The 25,005-nt window shown below is 48.6% G+C and overlaps 1 protein-coding gene across 8 annotated transcripts in view; it reads left to right on the top strand.

The window, feature by feature from the left end:
- Window positions 1-25,005, top strand: part of MYO18A (myosin XVIIIA) — a 147,303-nt gene that overhangs the window by 36,310 nt on the left and 85,988 nt on the right. For 3 of the 8 annotated variants that reach the window (XM_053366747.1, XM_053366746.1, XM_053366742.1), the window contains exons 3-5: window positions 22,162-22,249; window positions 23,640-23,749; window positions 23,851-24,027. In XM_053366747.1, the coding sequence (XP_053222722.1) occupies window positions 22,162-22,249; window positions 23,640-23,749; window positions 23,851-24,027 (375 nt within the window). Of the gene's footprint in view, window positions 1-4,050; window positions 4,149-10,002; window positions 10,060-15,317; window positions 16,071-17,141; window positions 17,229-19,198; window positions 19,322-19,517; window positions 19,638-22,161; window positions 22,250-23,639; window positions 23,750-23,850; window positions 24,028-25,005 lie in introns of those variants that run through there. The other 5 variants (XM_053366743.1, XM_053366741.1, XM_053366740.1 and 2 more) reach the window with 5 other exon arrangements.

Below are 25,005 nucleotides of genomic sequence, written 5' to 3'. Positions count from 1 at the left end.
ATAGCAGCAGCAGCAGCAGCAGCAGCAGCAGCAGCAGCAGCAGCAGCAGCAGCAGCAGCAGTTCATATAAGAAAGGCTTTAAGAACATATAGCAGATCCTCCCCCCATTCATTTATAAGAACATCAGAAGAGCCTGGCTGCTGGATCAGACCACGTCTTCCAACATCCTTTTCTCCCAGTGGCCAGCCAGATGCCCCAATGGCAAGCAGGAGGTGAGTGCCTCAGGAACTCTTGTGATTCCCAGCAGCTGATATTAAGAGGCATTTACTGCCTCCTACACTGGAGGCAGAACGTAGACTTTGTGGCTAGTAGCCATTGATAGCCTTATCCTCCAGTATTGCTGCCTTCTACAAATCCTCACTCGCCAAGTCAGGTTGATGGAGGACAAAACTTACCTGTGGCTACTAGCCATAATGCTTGACTTCTGTGTTCAGGATCAGGGGCTGCATTCCTCTGAATATCAGCCCCTTCTGGCCCTCATGTCCTGCTTGTGGCCACTATGGGAAGCAAGATGGCGGAGTAGCTGGACCCCTGGTCTGATCTGGCAGGGCTTTTCTTAACGTTCTTGAATCCCACCAAAGGAAATTCTTTTCGGCACCAATCAAATCCTAATCATAGAATTGTACAGCTGGAAGGGACCCTCAGGGTATTCTAGACCTGCCTCCTGCAATGCAGGAATCTCTGCTAAAGCATCCATGACGGGATGGTGCTGTTGAGCTTGGCTCGTATGTCTGCTCAACAGAACCTGCCTTGAGTGGGAAGTAGGAGCTCACAGGGCTCTCCCCCTCTGTTTCCCCCTGCCATATCCAGGCTATGCGACTTATGCATCAACATTGCCTTTTGATGCTCCCAGGGAGTGCCATAGGGAAGACCATTGTGAGTCCACCTTTTTGGCGTGTGCCATGTCTTTCAAAACACGCCCCGCTTCCCTCCTCCCCAGTCAAGTGGGAGGAATCCCTTGATTTTGTTCCTATTTCTGGCTCTGCTGTGTTGGTTGCCATGGAAATGGCCATGCGTAGCTTTGTAGCAGCACCTACTGTTCTATAAAAGTTTCAGCCAGCGTGTCACCTAGTCTAACCCCTTGCTTTAAGGCTGAATCTTGTGTGATTAAAACATCTTTGGCAGTCTCTTCCCTGGCTCTTTTCTTCTTCCCTCCTTGATGCATTGACAGTTCAAGCAGGGCTTGGAAATGGTTGTCTGGAGGCAAGTGGTGTGATTGTTGCCTCTCTGAATATTATGGTCTTCTTCAACCCACAGGGTGCAAACGAAAGGCTGTCTTTCCCCAACAACTACGTAGAATGTAAAGAAATGCTCATGATCAAGAGCCCCCACATGGTGGAAGGAAACATAACCACATGCATATGAAATATTGAGAATACAACTATATTGGGGTTGCTGAATGGAAGAGTACTCCTAATTATTGCCCAGAGGCAAGTGGCATGGTAGTTCCCTCTCTGCATTTATTGGGTTCTCCTTCAATCTGCAGGGTGCAAACCAAGGGCTATTCCCCCCCCCCATTTTGCTATGTGTGGCTCTGTTTGCGTCCCACTGAAAGGAAGCTTAACCCCATGCATATGAAATTTAGGGAATACTATAATATTGGGGTAGCTAAGCAGTGCAGGAGGAAGGATTTCATTCCTAAACATTTAATTCAGAAATAAACTCTGAAAAGTATGATATGTGAATTACGTGTGTGTGTGTGTGTGTGTGTGTGCGTGCGTGTGCTATGAACTGACTGTACCAATCAGAACTTGACTATCGTTCAGATTTCTCAATTTTCTGAATTTTGTGATGGAGTTTTCAGCTATGATATCATAATGGTGTGGAGAAAGTGGATAGATAAAACATTTTCTTCTGCTTTCGTAACACTATCCTTTGTGAACATCCAATGGAGCCGAATGTTGGAAGATTCAAGACAGTTGAGATTGCAGAGTTTTGAGAAATTAAAAGGGAAGGTGAGAGATTGGTTGCATTATCATCAAATAAACGAAGTGTTTAAATTGGACAGTAAAATTGGCTTCCAGGTGGAAAAATCAAAATTAGAGACTGAATTGTTAGAATCCAGTACTAAGAACTTGTCAAAAATGTATAATCTGCTGCTGAAATGGAATACACAAGATGAAACGGTTAAATCAGCTATGATTAAATGGGCTCAGGACATTGGTCATAATATTTTGTTTGCTGATTGGGAAAAGTTGTGGACCACCGGGATGAAATTTACGGCATGTAATGCCTTAAGAGAAAATATTATGAAAATGATCTATAGGTGGTACATAACCCCAGTCAAGCTTGCAAAGATTTACCATTTGCCTGACAATAAATGTTGGAAATGTAAAGAAAAGGAAGGTACATTCTTTCACCTTTGGTGGACGTGCCCGAAGATTAAGGCATTCTGGGAAATGATCTATAATGAACTTAAAAAGGTATTTAAATATACTTTCACCAAGAAACCAGAGGCCTTTCTCTTGGGTATTGTCGGCCAAGGGGTGTTAAAGACAGATATAACTTTTTTTATGTACGCCACAACAGCAGCTAGAATACTCATTGCAAAGTACTGGAAGACACAGGATCTACCCACACTGGAAGAATGGCAGATGAAGGTGATGGACTACATGGGCTTGGCAGAAATGACGAGCAGAATCCGAAACCAGGGAAAAGAAGCGGCGGAAGAAGAATGGAAAAAGTTTAAGGACTATTTAAAGAAATATTACAAAATTAATGGCAGCTAGAATGATGTTGGACTAAAGTAAATGGTTACTATTAGTAATGGTTAAGACAAGGAGAATAAGGATGATTAGCTTAAATTTATAGCAAAATAAGGGAAGATTTGCTGAACAATTGATTAGAATTTGGAATACAGAAACGGGAGGCATGAGGAAGTCGAAGAAGAAAGGTTTAAGAAATTAGGACATGAAATGGTACTTGTTTTTTGTCTTGTTTTTGTCTTCTGTTTGTTTATGTATGTTTTGTTTGTATGAATATAAAAATTGTTTAATAAAAATATTATAAAAAAAAGACAGTTAAAATAAAGTACTTCTTCATGCAACACATAAAGTTTGGAACTTGCTTCCTCAGGAGGCAGTGGTGGCCACCAACCTAGATGGCTTTAAAAGAGGGTTAGACAAATAGTAGCAGAGGATAATGCTATCAGTGCCTACTAACCATGATGGCTGTGTTCTCCTCAGAGGCAGTATGCCCCACAAATACCAGAATACATGTGGCAATGGGGCTGTTGAGTTTGGGTCCTGTTTGTGGACTTCCCATTGTGGCATATGGTTGACCACTGTGAGAACAGGATGCTAAACTTAGATAGCCCACTGGCCTCATCCAGGAGAGCTGTGCTTATGTTCTTACTTTGAAAGAAAAATGGTTTTGAAGCTTGGGTTTTGTGAGAAAACATGAATTTCCATGTGGATTTTTTTTTTTTTGTTATGCTAAGATTATTGTGAAAATGCCACAGAACAGGCTTGCAAAATGAACACTTTTGAAACTGACAGAGTATGGAAACAGACCGACACGCCCTCTCCTAGTGGCAAGCACAGTGCAAGTAATGTACCTACGATGGCTGTCTCTGGTTATTAACCAACTCTCCTTTTGTCTTTCTGGTGGAGGTTGCTTGATTGGTTGTGGTTCTTCTCCACCTGAAGTTTGTGCAGTTCTCTTTGGCCTCGCACACAGCACACCCACCAGATGAGGAGGAGACCTTCTGAGCGCTGGTTTCCTGCCGTGCAGGAGCACTAACGGTTCATGTGCCAGACACCCACATCACTTCCTCTCCCTGGTATAGGATGAGGCTGCTTCTCCTCTCTCCTTCCTCCCCCCCTCCCTTGCCAAATGTGGCTTCGCCCATGAGAGACTGCAAAAGCCCTGCTTGTTCAAGGCAGAGACCAAGGGGCAGCTGGACACCAGCAAGCCAGCTTCTACCACCACCACTGCCCCCCTTTCTCCCAGGCCTGCCTCGCATTCTTGGCTATTTTTAGGCAGACAGTATCAGCTCAGCTGTCCCTCTGCCTCTGGCCGTTGCGCTTGGGAAGTGACACTTGGCTTACCTATCGCGTTTCGCTCAGTCTTTTCCAACGGAAGCCCTGCCAGGGCGCCCGCACTGCTGCTGCCTCTCTCACTGGGCCTCCGGCCTCCCCCAATTTTCGGTAAGGTGGCAACCCTCCTCTTCCTCATTATGTGCCTTGCTTTATGGTGATGGAAATTTGGAAGAGAGGGGGCTGGTGTTTTTAAGGGAGGGGGTGGGCGGGCTTTACTTTGGCTCTTCCAAATCTACAAAGCAGGCCTCCATTGTTACCCTATTTATAGTTGCTTCTGAGCAGGGGGCTGGAGACATGCTCTGCTGAGGTTTCCCAGTCATTGATACTGTACTGGGGAGTGACTTGGTTTCTGCCACTCTCTCCCTTTGTCCCCCTAAAAAAATCCCTAGCAAGTATTCAGTGTGGCAAGTCTGGAGGTGTGAGGGCCCCCCAGGTTTCCCTTTTGGCCAGTTCCATTGCTCTATATGTTGTGTGGGGAGTGTGATTTACCGGTAGTGGTGGGAAAGCTAACCAGCCTGGGAGAGTCTAACCTCAACTCGCTTATAACTTCTAGTAAAGGCTCTAAACTGATTTCATTTCTCGTCCCCACCCCTCCCTGCCCCGGTGGGACTCGTCTCTTGCAAAGGCCTGGAGTGACCGTTTGGGTACTTCCCTAGAGGGTCTGTTGTGCTGATTAGGGCTCAGCCTCTGGCTCCTCTTGAGTGGAAGACGAGACTGAGTGTAGACTGGATGAGACAGTTACGTCTCAATGTGAGTGTTGTGGTGCTTTTCCTGGAGAGTGATTAGTGTGCCTTGAGCTGCTGTTCGTAGTAATAGACAGAGCTGTGTGCATGCTGCCCTTCCACAGTCATGCCCTATGATCCCTCAGTGTGGAATTCTGTAGCCTTGAGAATTGCAGCTTCCTTTTAAATTGTTTTTTTAGGTAGGTTTCTTGCCCTTATGAGTCACTGAGAAAAAGTTGAAAATGGCCGGGCAGAGAGTCTGGTGAAGTCAGAATGTGGGAGATTCAGTGCTTTACTTTACTTGAGGGCTCATGGAAAGCTTTGCTCCCATCTTTCCATTACCCCCTTGGATAGGTTGTGTTCAATGCCAAATGATAGGGGCGAGGTAAGCCAGAGTCTGACTTGTCATCAAGGCCATTTAAGCAAAGGCTGGGTTATTCAGCCAACCAGCCAGCCAGCTGCAGGCACCTGACACAGAGTCAGCATCTCAGAATAACTGCTGAGCAAAGGCCTCTCTCTGTCTGGAAGTGAGGTGCAAATGACAGCATGCAGTAGGTAAGAAAATGCAAATAAGAGGCAATTTGATCAAGGTGTATGAAATTATGCATGGTATGGAGAATGTGGATAGGGAACAATTTCTGTCTCTCTCTCATAACAGTAGAACTTGGGGACATCCAAGGAAACTGAACGTTGGAGGATTCAGGATAGACAAAATAAAGGGCTTCCTTACCCTTTGCTTAGTTAAACTATGGAATTCTCTCCCGCAAGATACAGTTATGGCCGCCAACTTGGATGGTTTTAAAAGACACGTTAATGGAGGATAAGGTTATCATGGGGTCCCAACCCTGATGGCTGTGTTTTCCCTCCACTGTCAGAGGCAGCAGACCTTTGAATGCCACTTGCTGGAAACCACAGAAAGGGAGAGTTGCTGTTGTGCTCAGGTCCTCCTTGCAGGCTTCCCTTTGGGGCACCTGACTGGCCACTTTGAGAGCAGGATGCGGACCCTGAGGATCATCTAGTCCAACTTCCTGCAATGCAGGAATCTCAACCAAAGCATCCATGACAGATGCCCATCTAAACTCTGCTAAAAAACCTCCAAGGAAGGAGAATCAGTCGCCTTCTGAGGAAGTCCGTAGAACAGCTCTTACCATCGGAAAGTTATTCCTAACTTGAATCCATTGGTTCGTGTCCTACAAACCAATGGATTCAAGTTTCCTCCTGGAGCTTTCTTCATCATCCATGTGACAGCCCTTTTGATATTTGAAGATGGCTATCCTATCTGCTCTCACTCTCCTTTTTCCAGGCCAAACATCCCCAACTCCCTCAAACTCTTCTTACATTATACATCAAAGTAAGCACTCCCCCTCCCGTCTCTGGGTTTCAGGAGCTGGGGGTGATATGCCAGGAGCTGGTTTCCTTGTTGCTTTTCTGTAGTTCTCACTCTCCTGTGGAGAGGGAATGGCTTCTTTACTTGCAGTGTGATCTGGGCCTTTGTACATGCTAAGCTGGTGGCGGTGGCCTTTGTTCCTGGGGGCCTTGTCCTGCTCACCGTCCCAAAACCCATTAGTTCGAGTCAGGCCGCCCAGTACGTTTGCAAGGTAGTGGAGAGAGAAGTCCATAAAATGAACTTTAGCACAGGGATTCCTCCATAGCCCAAGCTGCCCCATTAATGGATGGAGAAGCCAAGCCATGCGTCCTCCCAGTGGAATAGAGGAGAGGCTGTTCCAGCAATTCTCATCTAGTAACTTGACTTGGGAACAGACTGGCTTGTTTGACTGATGTCCTGCTCAGTGCTTGGTCTGCCCAGGGTTAGTTATTTAATTGCATTTGATTGTGAACTTCTTCTGAGTGTCTCATATTGAGGCAGAAAGCGGGATATAAATGTTTTCTGATTGATTAAATAAACATTGTAAATAGTCTTACAAAAGTGACTAGTCTGAATATCATCATTTTTTACTAGATTGCAACCCCCACCCACCCTAGTAGCCTCTGCCTCCACACTGGCCTCAGAGGAGGGGATGTGTGCCCTACCCATGTTGATAATTCCATTTATAAAATTATATTATCCCTTGGCAACTGTCCTGGCCTTCTGTGGCAATGAGTCCATCAGGTATGTGGTATTGTGAGAGCAGGTTTCCTTTCGTGTCTGTCATAAGCCTTGGGCGCTGGTGATGCTGTATAACCAGAGAGTGAGTGATTGTGCCCCATTTGTATCCATCCCTTGCACAAATGTCTTAGGAGCCTTGGTACCTGTCTGCTAAGCCTTTGGGGCAACTGCAGTGAGAAGACCTCACTCTTGGCTCCCCTAAGACAGCTTTAGATCTGTAGCAAATCCCTTCTCCCTTCAGTGAAAAAGGAGATTCAACGCTGCTGGAGTTGTAGCCTGGGTGGTTTCTGAGACATGACAGCTTGTGTGAAGGCTGAGGTTGCCACTTCCTTACATTTACAAGTTTGTGCTTCCCTGTCTGTAATAAAGGAACCCAGGTCACATTGTGTGGGCTCAGCCAGTTGTTTCAATTTTGATCCTGGACTTCCAGCTCATGAAACAGTTATAGGATCCACAAAGCTCACCTGTTAAGAGGTTGATATGCTCTCCCTTCTACTACTGTGCCCCCTTGCAAAGGCTCCAACACCTGCATGGAGGATTCTGGTTGCACCAGTTGCTCTTAGAGGCACCTGCCTGTGAATCTCAAGCTGCTGTCAAACCTTTTGCAAATGTGATTGAGTTAGCCAAAGAAGGCTGCCTCTCCTTTTATCGAAAAGGAGAATTAAGACAAGCAGAAAGGAATAACCCACACAGCCTGTATCTTGATGCATTTCAAGTGCTGTTCAGTTAACTCAGAAGTCCCTAAGAAGTGACATCTAAAATTATAGCTGGGGACAATACTGGTGATGGGTTAATAATGACAGGTGAAGGGTGTGTGGGGGAGGAGCCTTAATTAAAGGCTGGTTCAGAAAGGAAGGCACAAGGAGCTAAGGCAGTGTTGTCAGATCAAGTTTTTCTACACTGGAAGAAGGTAGGAGGTCACTGCATTTAAAAGGGCCTGCTGCAGTCACTATCCCAAGGCTGCAGCCTTGCACTGCCTGTAAAGCAAATGCTTATTTTGGGTGGGGTGGAATTACCTGAAAAATTATTGAGGGTGAGTAGCATTTCATTTTCTGCACCCGAGGTTAAGAGAATGGGAATTTGGAGACATGATTACTTAGGAATCCTTTGCCCCAGGTTTCCCCTTGTTGTGGTTCCTCGGTCCGTCTTGCCTGGGACCCAGAGGGCTCCCCCCTCCCCCTCCCCATTCTGCAGACTCTTAACCTCTACCACCTTTTTCTCTCCCAGTCAGGGGTTTAGGTTCTCCAGCGTGGCAGCCATGGCCTTTTCATCACGATTTGCATTCTGGGAGCAGAAGGGAAGTCTCTTTGCTATTGTGGTTCTTGGCCTTCCCTGCCTCCTCTCTCTCCCTCCCCACCCCCTCGCTCTCCTAAAACGGGGCACTTTGCACATGAGTCGCGGCAGCACATTGAAAAGGGGACCAGGTTGTGCTTGTTCCTGGCATAGGAGGGAGTTGGCTTTGGAGCAGTAGAGGTCATGTTAGAAATGTGGCAGGAATGCCAGTGGTCAGTCCTAGGCCCCCTCTTGGCTTGTGTGAAGAGCAGACGTCCCTGGGGAGAATCTGCTCTCCTCCTTGCCATTTCTCAGAGACTCCAAATGGACTGAACAAACTGGCAGCCACTCCCTCCAAGCCCTTTGCATAGCAACTGTGTGGAATAATCTGCCTGTGAAATAACTTGTGTGCTACTAACTCCACTGTATATTGGAGCCTTTGCCAACCCGCTGCCCTTGAGATGTTTTGGACTACATTGTGCTGGCTGGGGCTGATGGGAGTTGTAGTCCAAAACATCTGGAGGGTACCAGTTGATAGAGGGTGATATATTGAAAGTACTGTGTGATCATGAATGCTGTTACTGTAAACCTGGGTTTGACCTCAGTGTGGAGCTCTTAATATAATAGTTCCTGCCATCTATTGACTCATATCTCCACACCTATTTTATAGCTCTTTTTCTGAGCATTTTAAGCTTTCAAGTGCTTGAGTCCCACAAGGAATGAGGAGCCCCCAAGAAGCCCAGGTTTGCGGTAACAATGTGTGTCCCCCCCTCCTTCCTTCCCGCCCCCTCCTCCCCTTGCACCAATGCATGGCTTTTGTGGTTTGAGAGCCAATGGAACCAGCACCTCCCTGCACACAGTGGTGTTAAAATGCACTTTTGACTGACAGGTTACCGTGATGTCTTCACAATCCAGGTTTGGAGTAATACGTCATTGTGTCGTTGTGTTACCAACCTATCTACCTGTTTGGTGGGAGTGTATCACATTGCAGCCTTGCTGCCAGAGTTTCTGTTCCAAGTTTGCTGTTCTGTGTTCGCTGGGCTTCAAGGTTGCTAGATTGGGGAGTAAGGGTGTGGGTGATGAGAAAATAGCAAAAGTGTGTAATTATTGTGGTGCCAGGTTTCTCTTGATCATGGTGGTTCCCAGTTGCTGTTGCCTCCTCACTCTTGAGGCACCCCACCCACCATTGCTCCTGCTTTGATCCTAATGGAATATGTGTTGTCATCTTCTATGTCCTGCAGAGATGAACTTTTTACCAACTTGGGCTGAGTGTAAACACATTCCTGGCTTAGAACATAGCAAGGCTGCTCTTTTTCTCAATTCAGATAAAAGTTGGGTCTTGTTGTTTTTTGATTGGGCGGGATTTATTTATTGAAATATTTATACACCACTCTTTCATAAGATATATTGAGGTGGTATGCAACCTACAGACTACAATAAAACTAGTAAAAATATCCATTAAAATGTATTTGAGAATATTAGTAGATATTTCCTGGTGAAAAAGAGAAAAAGCCCCTGCATCACAATGTCATATTTCATAAGAAACCACAGAAGAGATAGGAATTGTGGGTAAGGTTGTGGGTGTCTGCTGCTTCCCAACCCAGTGGGGGAGTCTACTGGATCCAGAGTTGATGGGGGTCTGTACACAGCCTTTCTCCAGCATGGGCTTTCTGCCCAGTAGCAGCCTAACACAAGGTCTGCTGGGAGCATCCTGACCACGTCAGTGCTTGTGAAAAGCTACTATCGTACTTGTGATATGGACTGCCCGGAATGTGCTAGTGAAAAAGTGTGTGTGTGCACGTTTCAACTGTTTGTCCTGGCGTGAATGAAATATTTCCTTATCTGTATTTGACTTCCTCAGGTGAAGGATGAAGACAAACCTTTAGCAGCGAAAAAAAACGAGAGAGAGGATGGGGCTGTAAGTCCGTCTGGGTTTGGGCACTGGAGGGGATGGTGGTATTTGCTTGGGCTAACTTCTAGGCCAGGACAAATTTGTGTGTGACATGGGTCTTGCCCCTCCTTCTTGTGTGCAGTCTCCATGGTGTGTTGTAGGGCCCACCGTGTTTTTTTTGTGGGATCCTAGAGCTATAAGTGCGAGAGGGGGCTGGCAGATTATCTTCACGTTTTTTGTTGGGACTTGGGATGGGGAGGAAGGAATTCGATTCAGTTCTCATTTAAAGGTGAACTTAACTAAATTTGCCTCATCTGAAACATTACCACAAGTGGAAATGCAGCAATCCTTTGAAATTTGCACATCTCTGAATTTTGCAGTGAAATTCTCCAGCCAAGGCATGTGTATAAAAATGCTTATGAGAGAGCATAGATTACACACAGACAGACATCATTTTATTTGTATGCTGCCTTTCAAACCATGCTGAAGGCAGCTTACAACATGAAAACATATATAATTACAACATTACAAAAGTAGTCACCAACAGTAAATAGAACATCAAAAAACACACAATTGCACTGAACAATTTCCATATAATCAAAACACAGATACAAAAATTAATATAGCAGCAACAGCCCCCCCCCAAAAAAGATTAACAACAACAACAACAACAAAAACACCACTTACCAAATGCATTTTGTTAGGGGCCTTTGCAAAAATGTTTGCATTAGGCAAAATTAAATATGAACATGTATATTGAGAGATGTTTACACTGAAACGCTAATGAATTTCCACGAAGACTTTTAAAAATAAAAAAGCACCTTGCAAACTGTTACAGAAAAGTGGTGAACTGAACTTAAGATTGCGAGAAAGAGAAACCAAAGCTGACAGATTCTTCCATTCTTAGTTGGGAAGCAAAGCGGGTTGCACCAACACTGTTGCCATTATTTTCTTTTATTTTCTTCTGTGGGCACAGGGATTTTTTGGGTGGGGTGGTGGGGTAGGAGAGAGTTGCAGAGAAAGAGAAACATGCACATGCGTGGTGAAAAACCGTGCCCATGTGGCATGTGGAGGGTAAAAGGTGAGTCCTGGGTCTGATGAGCACTGTGAAGATCAGCAGATTTTCAGTCTTATTTATTTTTATTTCACAAAACTTGTATACTGCTCAATGGCAGGAAAAACCTCAAAGTAGTAGTGCTAGCCATGGGGCAGAAGGACACTTCCTCTGAGCCCACGGGATGTAGAAAGCAAGTGACTCCTCCAGGTTCCTGCCTGGCCTTGTTGATGCTGACGAGAGACCCCTAATGGAGCCCATTTCCAAAGCCACCATCCCTACCTCTCTCTGCCTCCCCTGCGCCCAATCATATACACTTCGGGTGGTGGGACCTGCCAGTTCCCAGAGAACCACTCCCCTGGCGTGTTAAGCTGGGTCTTTGTTAGGCTGATCACTTGGTGCGGTTTGAAAGCTATCGCTGTGGGAAGGTGCCCCTTGCACAACTCTGGCCTAGTTCTAGGATAATGGATGGTGGCAGGACAAAGAAGGAGCCATCAGGGCTGGAAACCTACCCCTCTGGGACAGGCTTGTAGATGGTCTCAGGCCCTTTAGGCTTCTCTCCCACCCCCAGCTTTTTCCTGTCTTTTTATTCCTTGAGCTCCCCCCCCCCCCCGCAATCACCGCAGCTGGTGGCTGGGTTTCTCCTGATTTGTGTTATTAATTTAACAGCTCCCTCAATGCTCATTTTGGTTGGGCCTCAGTTTCACACAACTATGATTATTTGGTGCCCAGAGCATCTCTGCTATTCTGTTTGTAGCTGAGTGCCTCTGCCCGGAGGAACCCCTGTTTAAACACTCTGCTACTGGTGAAGTTCATTAGTTTGTGTTTCATTTGCATCCTGCTTTTCCTAACAAGGAAGCCAGGGTAGTACATGGTTCTCCCCCATTCACACATTTTGTGTTCGCAACAACCACCCTGTGAGCTTTGTGGCTGAATTAGAGATTTGAACTTAATTTTTCCTGGCCCTAGGATGAACCCTTTGGTTGCTTTTCAGCCTGCTCGTATCTTATCAGGTATGTCTCAGCCCAGGATAACTGGTAGGGAGGAATAGAATAACAGAGTCATAGAATTGTAGAACTGGAAGGGATCCCGAGGGTCATCTAGTCCAACCCCCTGCAATGTAGGAATTACAGCTAAAGAATCCCTGACATATGTGCCATCCACATTTGGCCTTGAATAGCTAGGGGAAATGTGAGTGGGTGGGCAGAAGTATCTCAGACCCTTTCTCGTCTAGACCTCTAAAACTTTTGTGAGCCCCCCAGTTCAAACCATTGGAAATGGTTTCAGGAGCTTATCTGTTTTGATCTATATTCAGGGTTCTGAATATATGAAGAGCCACAGAAAGGTCACAGCTCAGTGGTAGAGCAACTGCCTTGCACATGGAAGGTCCCAGGTTCAATCCCTGGCATCTTCAGGTAGGAGCGTCGGCTGCCTGAAAACTAATAATAAATTTTATTTATACCCCGCCCTCCCCAGCCAAGACCGGGCTCAGGGCAGCTAACACCAAGTATAAAAACAATTGATTAAAATACAACTTTAAAACAAGATTAAAATACAACATTAAAATGCAGCCTCATTTCGGTAAAAACTCAAATCAAATCAAAGAGATCTGCTGCCAGTCAGTGTATGCGATACTGAGCTAGATGGACCAATGATTTGACATGGCAGCTTCATACATTCCTAATATGCTCCTGTTCTGCTTGTTAAGAACATTGGCATTGTTGTTTTTTGTTTTAATATATTCAAGGTATAGAACTTAAATTACAGAGTGTTTGGTGTGGGGAGAGAGCAAACCCTTTTGTGATGGCCCCCTTAGCTGCCATCTATAAAAGGCTAACAGGAAGGAACAGTTTGCCTAAAATTAAGGGAGTGAGGATGGGACTTGTGAACTCAATTAAGTGTCCAATTCCTACCCCCACCCCCAGTTGATGCTCCAATTTAAGGACGTGGAGCAGAAGCAGAACTAATTACTCAGAGCAGCAAAAATGCAGAATTAAATTGCGCATAAATAAAGCAAACCATGCACATTTGCTTAACTTGCACGTTTTGCACAGGTCGTGGCACTTAGCTTTGCAGAATTTGGGTTACCATTGGTGTAGAATTTTGCGGAGTCCTGCTCGTAGCCTCCTTACCTCAGGTCTTTCTCTGCCCTGGTCAATAACCTCTTCTCATTTCAGTGTTCAAAAGTGGCACCTTTCTTGCCGAGCCATGGCTCAGAAGGCGAGCTGGAACTTTTTAATGACGGCAGCACCCCTGCTTCCACTCTCCCCAGCAAGCCTTTTGCTTTAGTGGTTGAATCTTCTCCTGGCCTTGGGCCATCCATCCTAGGTCTGGTGCCCAGTGGCCATTAGCTATGCTGCTTGCCGCCTCCTCTTCCTTTAGCTGCTCCTGAAGACAGACCCAGAAGCTTCCCCTTGCTCAGCTGCCCTGCTTTCCTCCTTTGTTCTAAAGCAAGGAGCCAGCTGCTCGGCTTTGCCTACTGGTGTCTTCCCTCTCCCTCTTTCTCTTCATCCTGTACCCTGGCAGCCTTCCCCTTCTGCTGCTGCTGCTGCAGCTTTCCTTTCTCATCTTGGGGCTGCTGAGTGTTGCCCTCGCCCCCTCGGCAGAGGCCAGAAGCTCGTCCAAGAACGACAAGACCTGCACTGTTCAGGAGAGTACAGAATTGATGCAGTGGCTGCTTTTTGGCTTGATAGAAATCTCTTTAAGGAAGGGCATCTGGAGGGGAACAGCCTTGACTGGCGTCTTCCCCGCTGCTTTTTTTTTAAAAAAATGCCACTCTTTTCCTGATCCACTTCTCTTTTTAGGCTGGGGCCTGAAGGGTAGGGTTTCCCCTCCCCCCCCAACCCCCAAGGTGAGTTTATCCTGGGAAGCTGATTCCTTGTATTTTTGTTTCCATCCAGTCTCACTGCAGAGCTTTGGTCTGTGCTGCCGCTACACTGTGGGTTGAGATGAGTCTGCAAAGTCTTAGCTGCGTGGATGGATGCTTTACGAAAAGGACTTGTGGGCAGAGGGCTCTGCAGGGATGTGGGAGGGGGGAATCAGTTATTTTCTCATTCCTGGGAATGCCCTTTGGAAGTAACCTTTCCTCTAGAACAGGGTTTCCCAAACTTGGGTCGCCAGCTGTTTTTGGACCACAACTCCCATCACCCTTACTAGCAGCGCCAGTGGCATAGCTGTCAACATTTCCCTTTTTTTAAGGTAAATTCCCTTATTCCGAATAGGATTCCTCACAAGAAAAGGGAAACATTGACAGCTATCAGTGGTCAGGGATGATGGGGATTGTAGTCCAAAACCAACTGGAGACCAAAGTTTGGGAAACCTTGCTCTAGAACATAGGAAGCTAGTCCAGCAACAGCTCGGTGACCCAAGGTAGAAGCAGGTTGGTCTATGCTGACTGACCGCAGTTCTCCAGGGTTTCAGGCAGAGAACTCTTCTAGATGCCTAGAGATGCCGCTGGGGATTGAACCTGGGACCTTCCGTATGCAAAGCAGATGCTCTACCACTGAGCTATGGAAGTGCAAGCTTTTATCCTTCCCCTGCTGCCTTCCCCCAAACCTCTGAGATTGGAGCAAAAAGACTCGGAGAGCTAGCATAGGAAGGGGCTTGACTCTTCCATACGTACTGTCCATCCATTTTTTCCATATAATTTTGTGCATAGTTAGTCAGGGTTTTTCTTAATGCAGGAGTGGCTTGGACATAAGTGGGCCCTCTGTATACCAGAGGCGATGCTAACACAAGCAAAGATGAGTTGGGTTGTAGCCACTATGCTGTGTATAATCCGTTTGCAGTAGACTCCTCTTCCGTTCCTTTTGGCGGCATGTTCGTTTCGCTTCCAGAACCCCACCTGTGCCCTCTTCCTCCAGCTCAGCCAGTTGCTCATTTGCAGCTGTTTGTTGCGATTAGCACTCTCTTCTGCCCACTCCACTCCCCAGTCACACAAACTTTTCCTGGCCTTTTTGCATGTCAGAAGCCAAACTAACCCTCTGGGTGGGCAGGGCTGACCCTGCTGTTGGGAAGGAACCAGGGATCCCATTGGATTCTCTGCTTGGGAAATCTGAGGAAGGCTGCTTCTTCCTTATTGTGTGAATGCAAACCCTTGAGTGGGGAGGAGGAGTGGAAGGGCTGGACTTGGTCCCTCCAGCACAGCGCCTGGCTGGTCGCTGCTGCCTTACCATGGCATTGTTTGGGGGCCTGCTCTCCTCACAACATCTTAATGTATCTGCAACTATAGTTGGATGTCCAGAGTGCAGGAAAGGAGGACCCCCGGAACCCCCGCAGCCCAGAGCCCCCAGAACGCCCTGGGAGGGTGAAGAGCCCAGAGCCCCCGGGGAAGGTGAAGAGCCCAGAGCCCCCTGGGAGGGTGAAGAGCCCAGAGCCGCTGCTCAACGGGGACACCCAGCATTCCTGCCCTCCCGGCCAAGCCATGAACGGCCTGGAAGGGTCCCAAGGAGCTGGCTCATTGACTCAGCCCGAGCCACCTGCTGACGATGCCCAGGGCCTCTCCCGCAAGAGAGTGGTGAGGGTGGTGCGGAAGGTGGTGCGGAAAGTGCTTCCAGGGGAGGAGTCTGGGGGCTCCAAGGAGCCGGGACGAGATGTCAAGTCCACGGAGCCAAGCAAGAAGGAGGAGAAGCCTCCTGCAAAGGTCCAGCCCCCACCTGCAAGGGTGCTCTCTCCAGGGCCAGCAAGGGTGCTCTCTCCGTCCCCTCGGCCCCCCTCTTCCTTGAAGTCTGAGCCCAAGGAGGCAGCCCCCAAGGATGACCTCTCGGTGGGGCTCAAGAGCCTGATGTCGAGAGGCAGGACCAGAGAGCACCGGCCCCGTGCCAAGCTGCCAGAGAAGAAAGAAGAGAAGAAGCCCCCGGAGAAGACAAAGACCCCGCCTCTTGCGGAAGGGAAGGCCACAGACACAAAGGGGAGTCAGGCGCCAAAGGGGCCTCCTGCGGCTCCAGCGAAGCTGGCAGTACCGAAAGCCACCACTGTGAATAAGGTACTAGTGCATGAGCACCGCAGCTTGGCGGGCGCACGAGGCCAGCATCTGAGCATGTGCAGAGTGCCTTTGTGTTCTTCACCTGGGCAGGGCGGGTAATGAACTTTGGCTCACAGAGTCTGGAGGGGGTCCTCAATGCATGGAGTGTGCTGCCACAGTGAGGCTCTTCTTTCTCTCGGGGAGTGTGTTCTTCTCTCTCTTTACCCCACTCTGTGTAGCCCCCATCAGGCAGCTGCTTTGGTGCTTAGGGCAGCTTCTGATTGGTGTGCTTAACAGCCCATGTGCCTCTTTGACCATGCCAAGTAGCTGTGAGGCTCCTCGCCTTCATTTCAAGCACACATGGAACCCATTTCTGTCTCTTAGAGCTGCAAAGATGAGCTTGAACACGGGCAGGTGATTCTGGGTGGAAATTCAAAAACGGGAAGACAGCTGAGCAGGGTTTGTAAGCTGTCTATGGAGGGTCTTTAATAGTTTCTTCCCCTCAGGGGAAATCTAAGCAGATTATATCAGAGTGTATAAATATCAGTATTCAGGTTGCAAAATTTGGGTTGAAAAGTGGCGCCTTCCAGCATTTTAAAGCTGTAGTGCTTTTTAGATTCATTGAGGAGACAGGAGTGGAGAAGCCATAGCATGGCTGTGTTCTGCATCCACAGTTGAAGGCATTAATATCAATTGCTGGAAACCACAAGAGGCGAGAGCGCTTGAAACCTGGAATGCCGGTTTCCTACTGTGAGAAGAGGATGCTGGACTAGATGGGCCACCGGCCTGATCCACCATCAACACCCCCTGCTAAATTTAACCCTGGAATAAACATTGGAATGAAATGTGTGCAGTGAAGATGGGCCCAGAGTGACTCCACTCCTTAATTTTTTTGTTTGTTTAACAAAATTTATATACCACCTCTTTGTAAATAGAACCTCTAAGAAAATTACAAAAATCCCACTTGTTATGCCTGTCTTCAATCTAGCCTGAGCTTCATTGCATCCACGTGACTCATAAGGGGTTTGTGTGGGTGTGTGTAAGCATGCATCACTGGGTTCCTTAAATACAGTTATGACCTCTGTCATCTAGACTCCTTCCAAGGAGAAGCCCCAAACAGCAAAGCCAGCAGAGAAGTCTCCGCCTCCCCTGAGTCCTGGAGAGGAAACCATCCAGCAGGTGTGTCTTGAGCTGGAGGTACATGCAGTGCCCCCTTTGCCTGTGTGCATTGCTGTTGCTGTTGTGCCTTTGCTGAAGGCCTGTGTTCTGGGGCAGGGAGAAACCTGGGGTGGTGGTGGTTGTGCAGTGAATATGTGTGTTTATTTATGCAAAGTCTCTGGTGACCAAAGAGGCTCACCACACAGATGTCTGTTACCACATGGGGTAGGGGTGCGCAGAATTCAGGCTTGCGGGATCAACTTCCTTCTTTTCCTAGGACTCTGTGATCCACCAACTGGAGCTAGGTGCGAAAGAGCTCCTAGCCTAGCAATTTGTTTTTGAGTACCACCACAACTCAGCTCAGCTCAACTCAACTCACAGCGCTTCTGAACAAAAATCATTTCCAGGCTACCCTGATATTATTTTCAGCCCTATCATTTTGGGTGGCATTGGGAAAGCGGGGTGGGAATTATTTCGTTGCTTCTATTGCTAAACCTTTGGGAGTCAGAAATCTTTGCTGAATTACTGCAGATCATTCTGAGATCTTCCCACCTCTGGATGCACAGATGTGTAGGCACCTCCCAGATTTCTCTCTGGGGAAAAGTTTTTTCCTGTTCTGTCTGAAGTGTCCTCCTTAACTTATGTTGGGACACACCTACCTTGACTGACGTAGATTTGTATGAAAATGTAGGCCACTGTGTTACTAATATAATAGAGTGCATGATTTTGGCATTCAAATGCTTTCATGTTTGTGTTCAGAGGGTTTTTGTGATCAGAGTGTTGTACCTTTGCCCCATGCAACCTCACCTGGGTAAACGGTGCCTGATTCTCAGCACTCTAAAGTATGGCCTCTGGGCTGGCAGGAGGAGGTTTGAAGTATAGGGCCAGAACTGGGTATATATTCTCCTAAGCCAGACACTGGATTGGTCAGGTGGCTTATAGAAGCTCTAATGAGCAGCTAAGGTGGCATGGTCCATTTCTGCTTGTACTCTTGCAGTGTTGGCCCACCTGGGGAAAGCCATCTCCTGGCTGCAGCTGCCTCTTAGGGCTGCCAGCTTTTGATTTCAAAAACTCCACTCCCTGGAGAATGAGGGGCAGAACCTGGCTGGCTTTAGGATTGTGGCCACTAGCCCCCAAATCCTAAACTGAACAACTAACTGCCTTCATTACACATTTTTAGGTGCTAGATAAAAGCATTCTTCTCCTCCCAGGCCTTTGGCTAATTAAATAATCTATGGCCTTTTAAAAAGTTTATGTGGTGGGGGGAATATTGTTTTGGTTTTTACTACAGGATATGTATTTTGTGTTTTTATATGGTAAACCACCCTGTGATCCTCGAATGAAGGGTGGTATAGAAATGTAAAAAATATTTGTAATAACTTTGCCTGCTTGGCTTTAAATGTTGCATTGGCATTACAGACACCAGCACTGGCCATATAGCTGTTGGTTGAGATTTCCCCACCCCCCTAGTCCAGACCAATATTTATTGATTTGCATTTATATCTCACCTTTTTCTCCAAGGAGTTTAAGGTGGCATATGACATTCTTCCCCTCCTTCTTCAATCCCCACAACAACCCTATGAGGTAGGTTAGGCTGAGAGGCGGTGACTGACCCCCAAGGTCAACCAGGGAGCTTCACGATCGAGTGGGGGATTTGAACTCTGTTCTCTACCAGGTCCTGGTCCAACACTCTTAACCGGTTGGCGAGACAGCTCCACCTAGAGTCTCGTGATGCTTAGGTTCCAGTGGTCCTGCCTTGCTGATCTCCAGGACTGTTGGGTGGGTCTTGGGCAAAGTGAGCTTGGCTGGTCCCTGCCACTGCTGGAGGCCACAGAAGACCTGCTGAGGGTTCTGCTGCCTCTGTCTTTCCTTGTTGCTGCTTGTAGGTGAGACACACTTCTCCTCTCCGCTGCTGGTCCCTTGACTTTACAGCTTACCTCTCTCTCTCTCTGTCTCTCTTTTTCTCTCCTCTCTCTCCTTTGCTGGGTTAGCCGGAGCCTGCGACCACCACGGCTGCACTCCCCCAGGTACTGTACCCCAGCGCACCGGAGGACCCCCTTCTATCTCCCGTCTGCCTCTGGGTTGATGTGTGTGCTCGCGCCACGTGCTGGAGTGTAAGGCTTTATTCACCTCTTGGCATCCGGCCTGGGCCTCCCCTTTCCATCATGCTAGACAAGAGAGAGATGACTTGTTTGCACACGGCTGGGCGGGCGTTGGGGAGGGAGGGAGGGAGGGGGCAGCAGCAGCAGGGTGGGGCAGGGGTGGAAGCCTCCATGTCACATGCCAAAGCTATTGCTGGCATCATGGGAAGTGGGGCTGCTTCTCTCGGAAGGGGCAAAAGGCCGCCTACTTTCAGCATCCAAAAGCGACACTGTCCGGATCCTTCCCCTTCCCCTGACGGATCAATCTAGGCCCCAGCTGAGAGCCCTGGTGAGTTGCTTTACCGTGGAAATGGGACAGTGAGGGTTGGGGAAATGGGGGGGGGGAGCCCAGCTGTTTAAGGAGGAAAAAACCCCAGGGATCAGTAATCGGCCTGGCCTGGCCTGAAAGTCAGTAAGTGGGTGGGTGGGGAAGACTCATCCTCAATTTGATGATCGTTTCTTAGCCCCCAAAAGTCATTAGCAACAACCTTTCTCTACTTTCATGCTGCCTGCTATTTGTGTTACCCTGCCAGCAGCACATGTAGGCAGCGCTTCTGCAGAGTAGCCTTTGGGTCCCTGCCCCAAGGAGCTTACCAAACTACCTTTCAATGGAAAGGGAGACAAACAAAAGAGAAAAGGCCAGCAGGGAGGAAAATTGCATACAGGTGGACTACTTGTTGGCGGGGGGTGAGGACCAAAGGGGAAGAGCAGAGACCAGGACCATGCAGGTGAGCTGGAAGGCTCAGTGTTCTGTTTTCCAGGTGCCTCTGGGCACTCACAAGCAGAATATGAAGGCAAGGGACACCCTGTGTTGTTTCTTTTCAGGATCTGGTACTGAAGGGCGGGTGGCAGCAGCATCCAGTGGATTCAAACGTGGGGCTTCCGTTTTAACCATAGTGACTAACAAAAGTTGGGGGAAGGCTTGTAGCTCTGTGGTGCAGAGCGCCCACTTTTTTATGCAGAAGCCGGCATCTCCAGGTAGGGCTGAGAGAGGCCCTACCTGAAGTGCTGGTGAGAGGCTGCCAGGCAATACTGAGCTAGATAGGCCAGTGGGTCGGACTCAGTATAACACAGCTTTCTGTGAATGGCCTGTGTCTCAGAACCCACCCTCGGTCCCCCACCTGACTATTATGATGTTACAAAGGTGCACACATTTGGTTCATTGGGGGTGGCACCCATGCACTTGGGGGCAGCTATCTCTGAGGGTTTGGAAGGTTGGCTCAGGACAGAGCAAGCTGCTACCTTCATTGCTGCAAGGAACCTGCTTTCTGTATATGCCAAGTAGACTTTTCCTCTCTCCACGCCTTAGTTTCCCTTTTCTCATGGTAGGGCTTGTAGCATGGCAGACAGGGAGACTACAGAGCCAGGTCTTCCCTTTTTGTGGGGTGGGGGTGGAGGTAGTATGGTGCTGCTGGTTCCCCCACCCACCCTGATCTCGCCTGGAGGCGGGCATCCAGAGAGAGATTAACCTGGCCCACATTGCTTCCCTTCCTGTCAGCTCCCACAGGCTCAGGCGGACGATGCCCCAGCAGCTGCTTTTGGGCTGGCCTCTGCTGTCTCTCGGCCGCAGGTTTGGCTGCTCCATTCACAACTCTTGTTGCTTGTGGGCGTCTGTGGCTTGAAGCTTGCGGGAGGGGAAGGGTTGTGCTTGGTGTGGGTGAAGAAAGCTGCCTTGGATTTGTGTGTGGTTCCATGAAGGGGATTTCTTTTTCTGAGTCCGTCCTCCATAGATGGTCTCTGGATCAAGGGAAGCCATTATAGATATAATGATGGACCTTTCCAGGGATTGTGGGTCAGACACATCTTGTCATCCTCATCCTTCTCATCCTCATCCCTATCCCCATTCTTCCAGTAGCCCCATAAAGCAGGTTGAAAGAGCCCACCCAGTGGGATTTGAACAGGTGACCCTATTCTGCTTTACTACCCCAACAGAATTCATTCTTGGGTGGTTTGTCCTACCCAACCCCATGCATCCAGATGGCCTTCAGTTGTTGCTTCCCCAACTCTCCCAGCTTGCAAGGGCCTGTGACCATAGGCCAGCCTTTCCCCAACCTGGTTCCCTCCTATTGTTGCTGAAGTACAACTCTCTTCATCCCTTTGGCCAGGCTTGCTGGGGCTGATGGGAGTTGTGCTTCTGCAGCATCTGGAAAGCCAAAGGTTCCCCATGTAAAGGGCCCCTGGTTTACTTCGTCCATTTCAAGCTGAGTTTTTTTGCATGCTCCATTCACCGTTCTCCTCGCCTTGTTCTGTCTGCACCTCTGGAGTTTTGATTGTGTGTGTGTCAGTTTGGGGAGGGGGGGCAGTGCCGCATGCTGCATGCTCTTTGCTCTTTTCATGGAGCTGCCTTGCTCGCTTTGGGGAGGGGGGGCTGCACATTTAACCCCTCTGGAGGTTGAACCCAGCCAGCCTGATCAGAGTTGAGCTTTGGTAGTGGTGATGGTGACGGTTCTGGTTGTGACACGTCTGAGGGAGGGGGAGTCTTGTGGGTTCTGTGCATCAGGCAGGAGAGCAGTTGGGCCTGTGCAAAGTGCAAGATATGAGCAGGGATGTTCTGTGAGGAAGGCTGTGCATGCACCATGCATTTAAAGCACACAGCTTGCCTAAAGGATCCTGGGAGCTGTAGTCCTGTGAAAGGTAAACTTCATTTCCCAGGATTCGCTGGGGGAAGCTGTGTGCTTTAAATATACAGTATGTATGCAGCCTAAATGGAGCTGGGCTGAAGTGGGCAGAACCCCATCCCCACCCCGTTCTGACTGAGGGGCTGTGTAGTGACTCCAGTTGTTTCTTGTCCACCCACCTCCCCATCCCCACAGGCCAAGACGGAGGAACAAATTGCAGCCGAGGAGGCCTGGTATGAGACAGATAAAGTGTGGCTGGTCCACAAGGATGGCTTCTCCTTAGGTAAGTGGGGGTCAGTGGTGCAGGTGGTGGGGCTCCCTTTCATGACTTGGGCTCAACCTTCCAGAGAGGCTTCCTGTCCCCAGCTACCCCCGGTTCCCACCAGCAATGTGGGGCTGGGATGAGGTGTTCGTTGCAGGGGCCGTGTGCTGGAGGATAATATAAATAGCACAGAGAGGAACGAAGGGAAATTCTATTTCAAAATAGTAGAACTGTGGGTTGCTGCTCGCTGAAAGCAGCAGGTAACTGAAGGGTTACAAAACCCCAGTACAAATGGACTTTCTAGGTTAATTGCCTCTGAATATTTTGATGGCTACTAGCTTGGGAAATTGAGTGGGCTGGGGGGAAGTGGGTTGCAAAGTGGAAGCATAATTTTCATCCCCCTCTCAAAATACTCATGGACATCCAATGAAGCTAAATGTTGGAAGATTCAGGACAGATTTTTTGAAATGTCATTCTTCACACTGCTCCTGTTGACATACGTCTGTTTCGGGAGATAGTGGAGCAGTTCTCCTTTGGGGGTGAAGTCAAACTCTTGGAATGCACAGCACCTACTGTGGCTGTAGAGACCGGTATGGGAGAGGCATGTTTTGTTGCAGCTGGGGCAGATGAAGGCGTCCGGTGCTGCTGCTGCAGATGCACCAGGGTGCTGCTTCTCTCTGTGCTCCTCCCAGGGGTCACTCCTCCTCTGACCACTGCTATGGATGCAGGAGCTGGCTGTCTCCAGGCGCTGTGATGGTCTGCAAGGGATCCCCACACAGTGTTGCCGGCCTTCGTGTCATGTTTGCCTTCATGCCAGTGCATAGTTAAACTATAGAACTTGCTGCCACAGAGGCATTGATGGCCACCAACCTGGATGGCTTCAAAAGAGGATAGACAAATTCACGGAGGCTCTAGAGCAGCGATTCTCAACCTGTGGGTCCCCAGATGTTGTTGGACTACAACCCCCATCATCCCTGAGCTCTGGCCTTGCTAGCTAGGGGTGATGGGAGTTGTAGTTCAACAACATCTGGGGACCCACAGGTAGAGAACTGCTGCTCTAGAGGGTTATCAATGGTTACTAGCCGCAAGGGCTGCGCTCTGCTTCTAGGGTTGGAGGCAGCAATGCTTTTGAATGGCAGTTTTTGGAGAATGCAGGAAATGAGAGTGCTCTTGTGCTCGGATCCTGCTCGCTGGTTTCCCACAGGCACCTGGTCTGCCACTGTGAGAACAGGATGCTGTACTAGATGGGCCATTGGCCTGATCCAGCACGGCACATCTTACGTCCTTGAAAGCATTTTGTGTTTGGTTGGGCCACTAGGTGGCAGCATCACATTACCTCTGAGGTTTCCCTCCGTGTGTTGTGTCTCTTTTGTACAACTGACCCTTGTGTCCTGCTTCCCTGCCCACACAGCAAGCCAGTTGAAGACTGATGCTGCCGGCCTTCTGCCCGAGGGGAAAGTCAAGGTGAAACTAGACTACGATGGAGCTCAGCTCGAGGTGGATGAAGACGACGTGGAAAAGGTAGGTGTGGCGGCTGCGCCAGCTGCGTCTCACCTGCAGCCAAATCTGGATTGACTCCTCGTCCTGCCCAGGTTAACCAGGTTCCCTTTCTCTCTGCCCAGGCCAACCCGCCGTCATGCGACCGCGTGGAGGACCTGGCCAGCCTTGTGTACCTCAATGAGTCTAGCGTCCTGCACACGCTCCGCCAGCGCTATGGCGGGAACCTCATTCACACCTACGCCGGGCCCAACATGGTGGTCATCAACCCTCTCAGCTCTCCATCCATGTACTCTGAGAAGGTGAGTGTTGCAGCTGGGAGGATGGAGCAGGTTGGCACAGCGGGTGCTCATTCATTTGTTTGCTTCTTCCTCACTTCATTTGTATGCTGCTTTCCCAAGAAGAAAGAATCCTGCTCAGAGCAGTTTACAGCAAAGAAAAGAGGAATGTATCCCAAAATTGACTATTGCAAGAACAATTTAATAATAAATAACATAATGAAACAGCAGCGTGATAGCAAATATAACAACATACCGGGGGACACACACACACACACACACACACATTTCAGGACTGTAAATATCACAAGATTGCATTAACCACACAATACTTCCTGGCTGTAGCAGAAATAACAAGGGAGCTTGACAGTTTTACCTTGGTTCTAGAAACAACCTCCCCCTTGGTGGGTTTCTCACAGTCCCTCTCCTGCTGCAACTTACAAGGCTTCCAGAAGTAGGGGGTGGGGAAGCCGTAAATGCTCCCTCCCATGTTGTTCCTCATTGTTGGGGCTGGCCATGACTTTGGATATTCCCTTTGGGAGAGGAGAGGGGGCAAAGGTCATCAATATCCCCCCAGTGGAGACGATTGAAGGCTCAAAGTGCCCTGTTAAAGCCACTCTTTGCTCCCCAGGTGGGACTGCAAAGTTCTGTTATTTACTTAGAAAATGCATAAACTGCTTAGGAATGTAGGAAGCTTTCTTATACTGAGTTAGACCATTGGTCCATCTAGCTAATTATTGTCTATATAGTCATACCTCGGGTTACAGATGCTTCAGGTTGCACGTTTCTGGGTTACGGACGCGCCAAAACCCTGAAGTACCGGAACGGGTTACTTCAGGGTTTCGGCACTTGCACATGCGCAGAAGTGCTAAATCATGCTTTGCATGTGCACAGAAGCTCCGAATCGCGACCTGCACACGTGCAGACGCGGCGCTGCGGGTTGCAAACGCTGCGGGTTGCGAACGTGCCTCCCGCACGGATCACGTTCGCAACCCAAGCGTT

Source organism: Podarcis raffonei, chromosome 15 (genome assembly GCF_027172205.1).
Source record: "Podarcis raffonei isolate rPodRaf1 chromosome 15, rPodRaf1.pri, whole genome shotgun sequence".
Lineage (NCBI taxonomy): Eukaryota > Metazoa > Chordata > Lepidosauria > Squamata > Lacertidae > Podarcis > Podarcis raffonei.
This window is presented reverse-complemented; position numbering and strand designations above follow the sequence as displayed.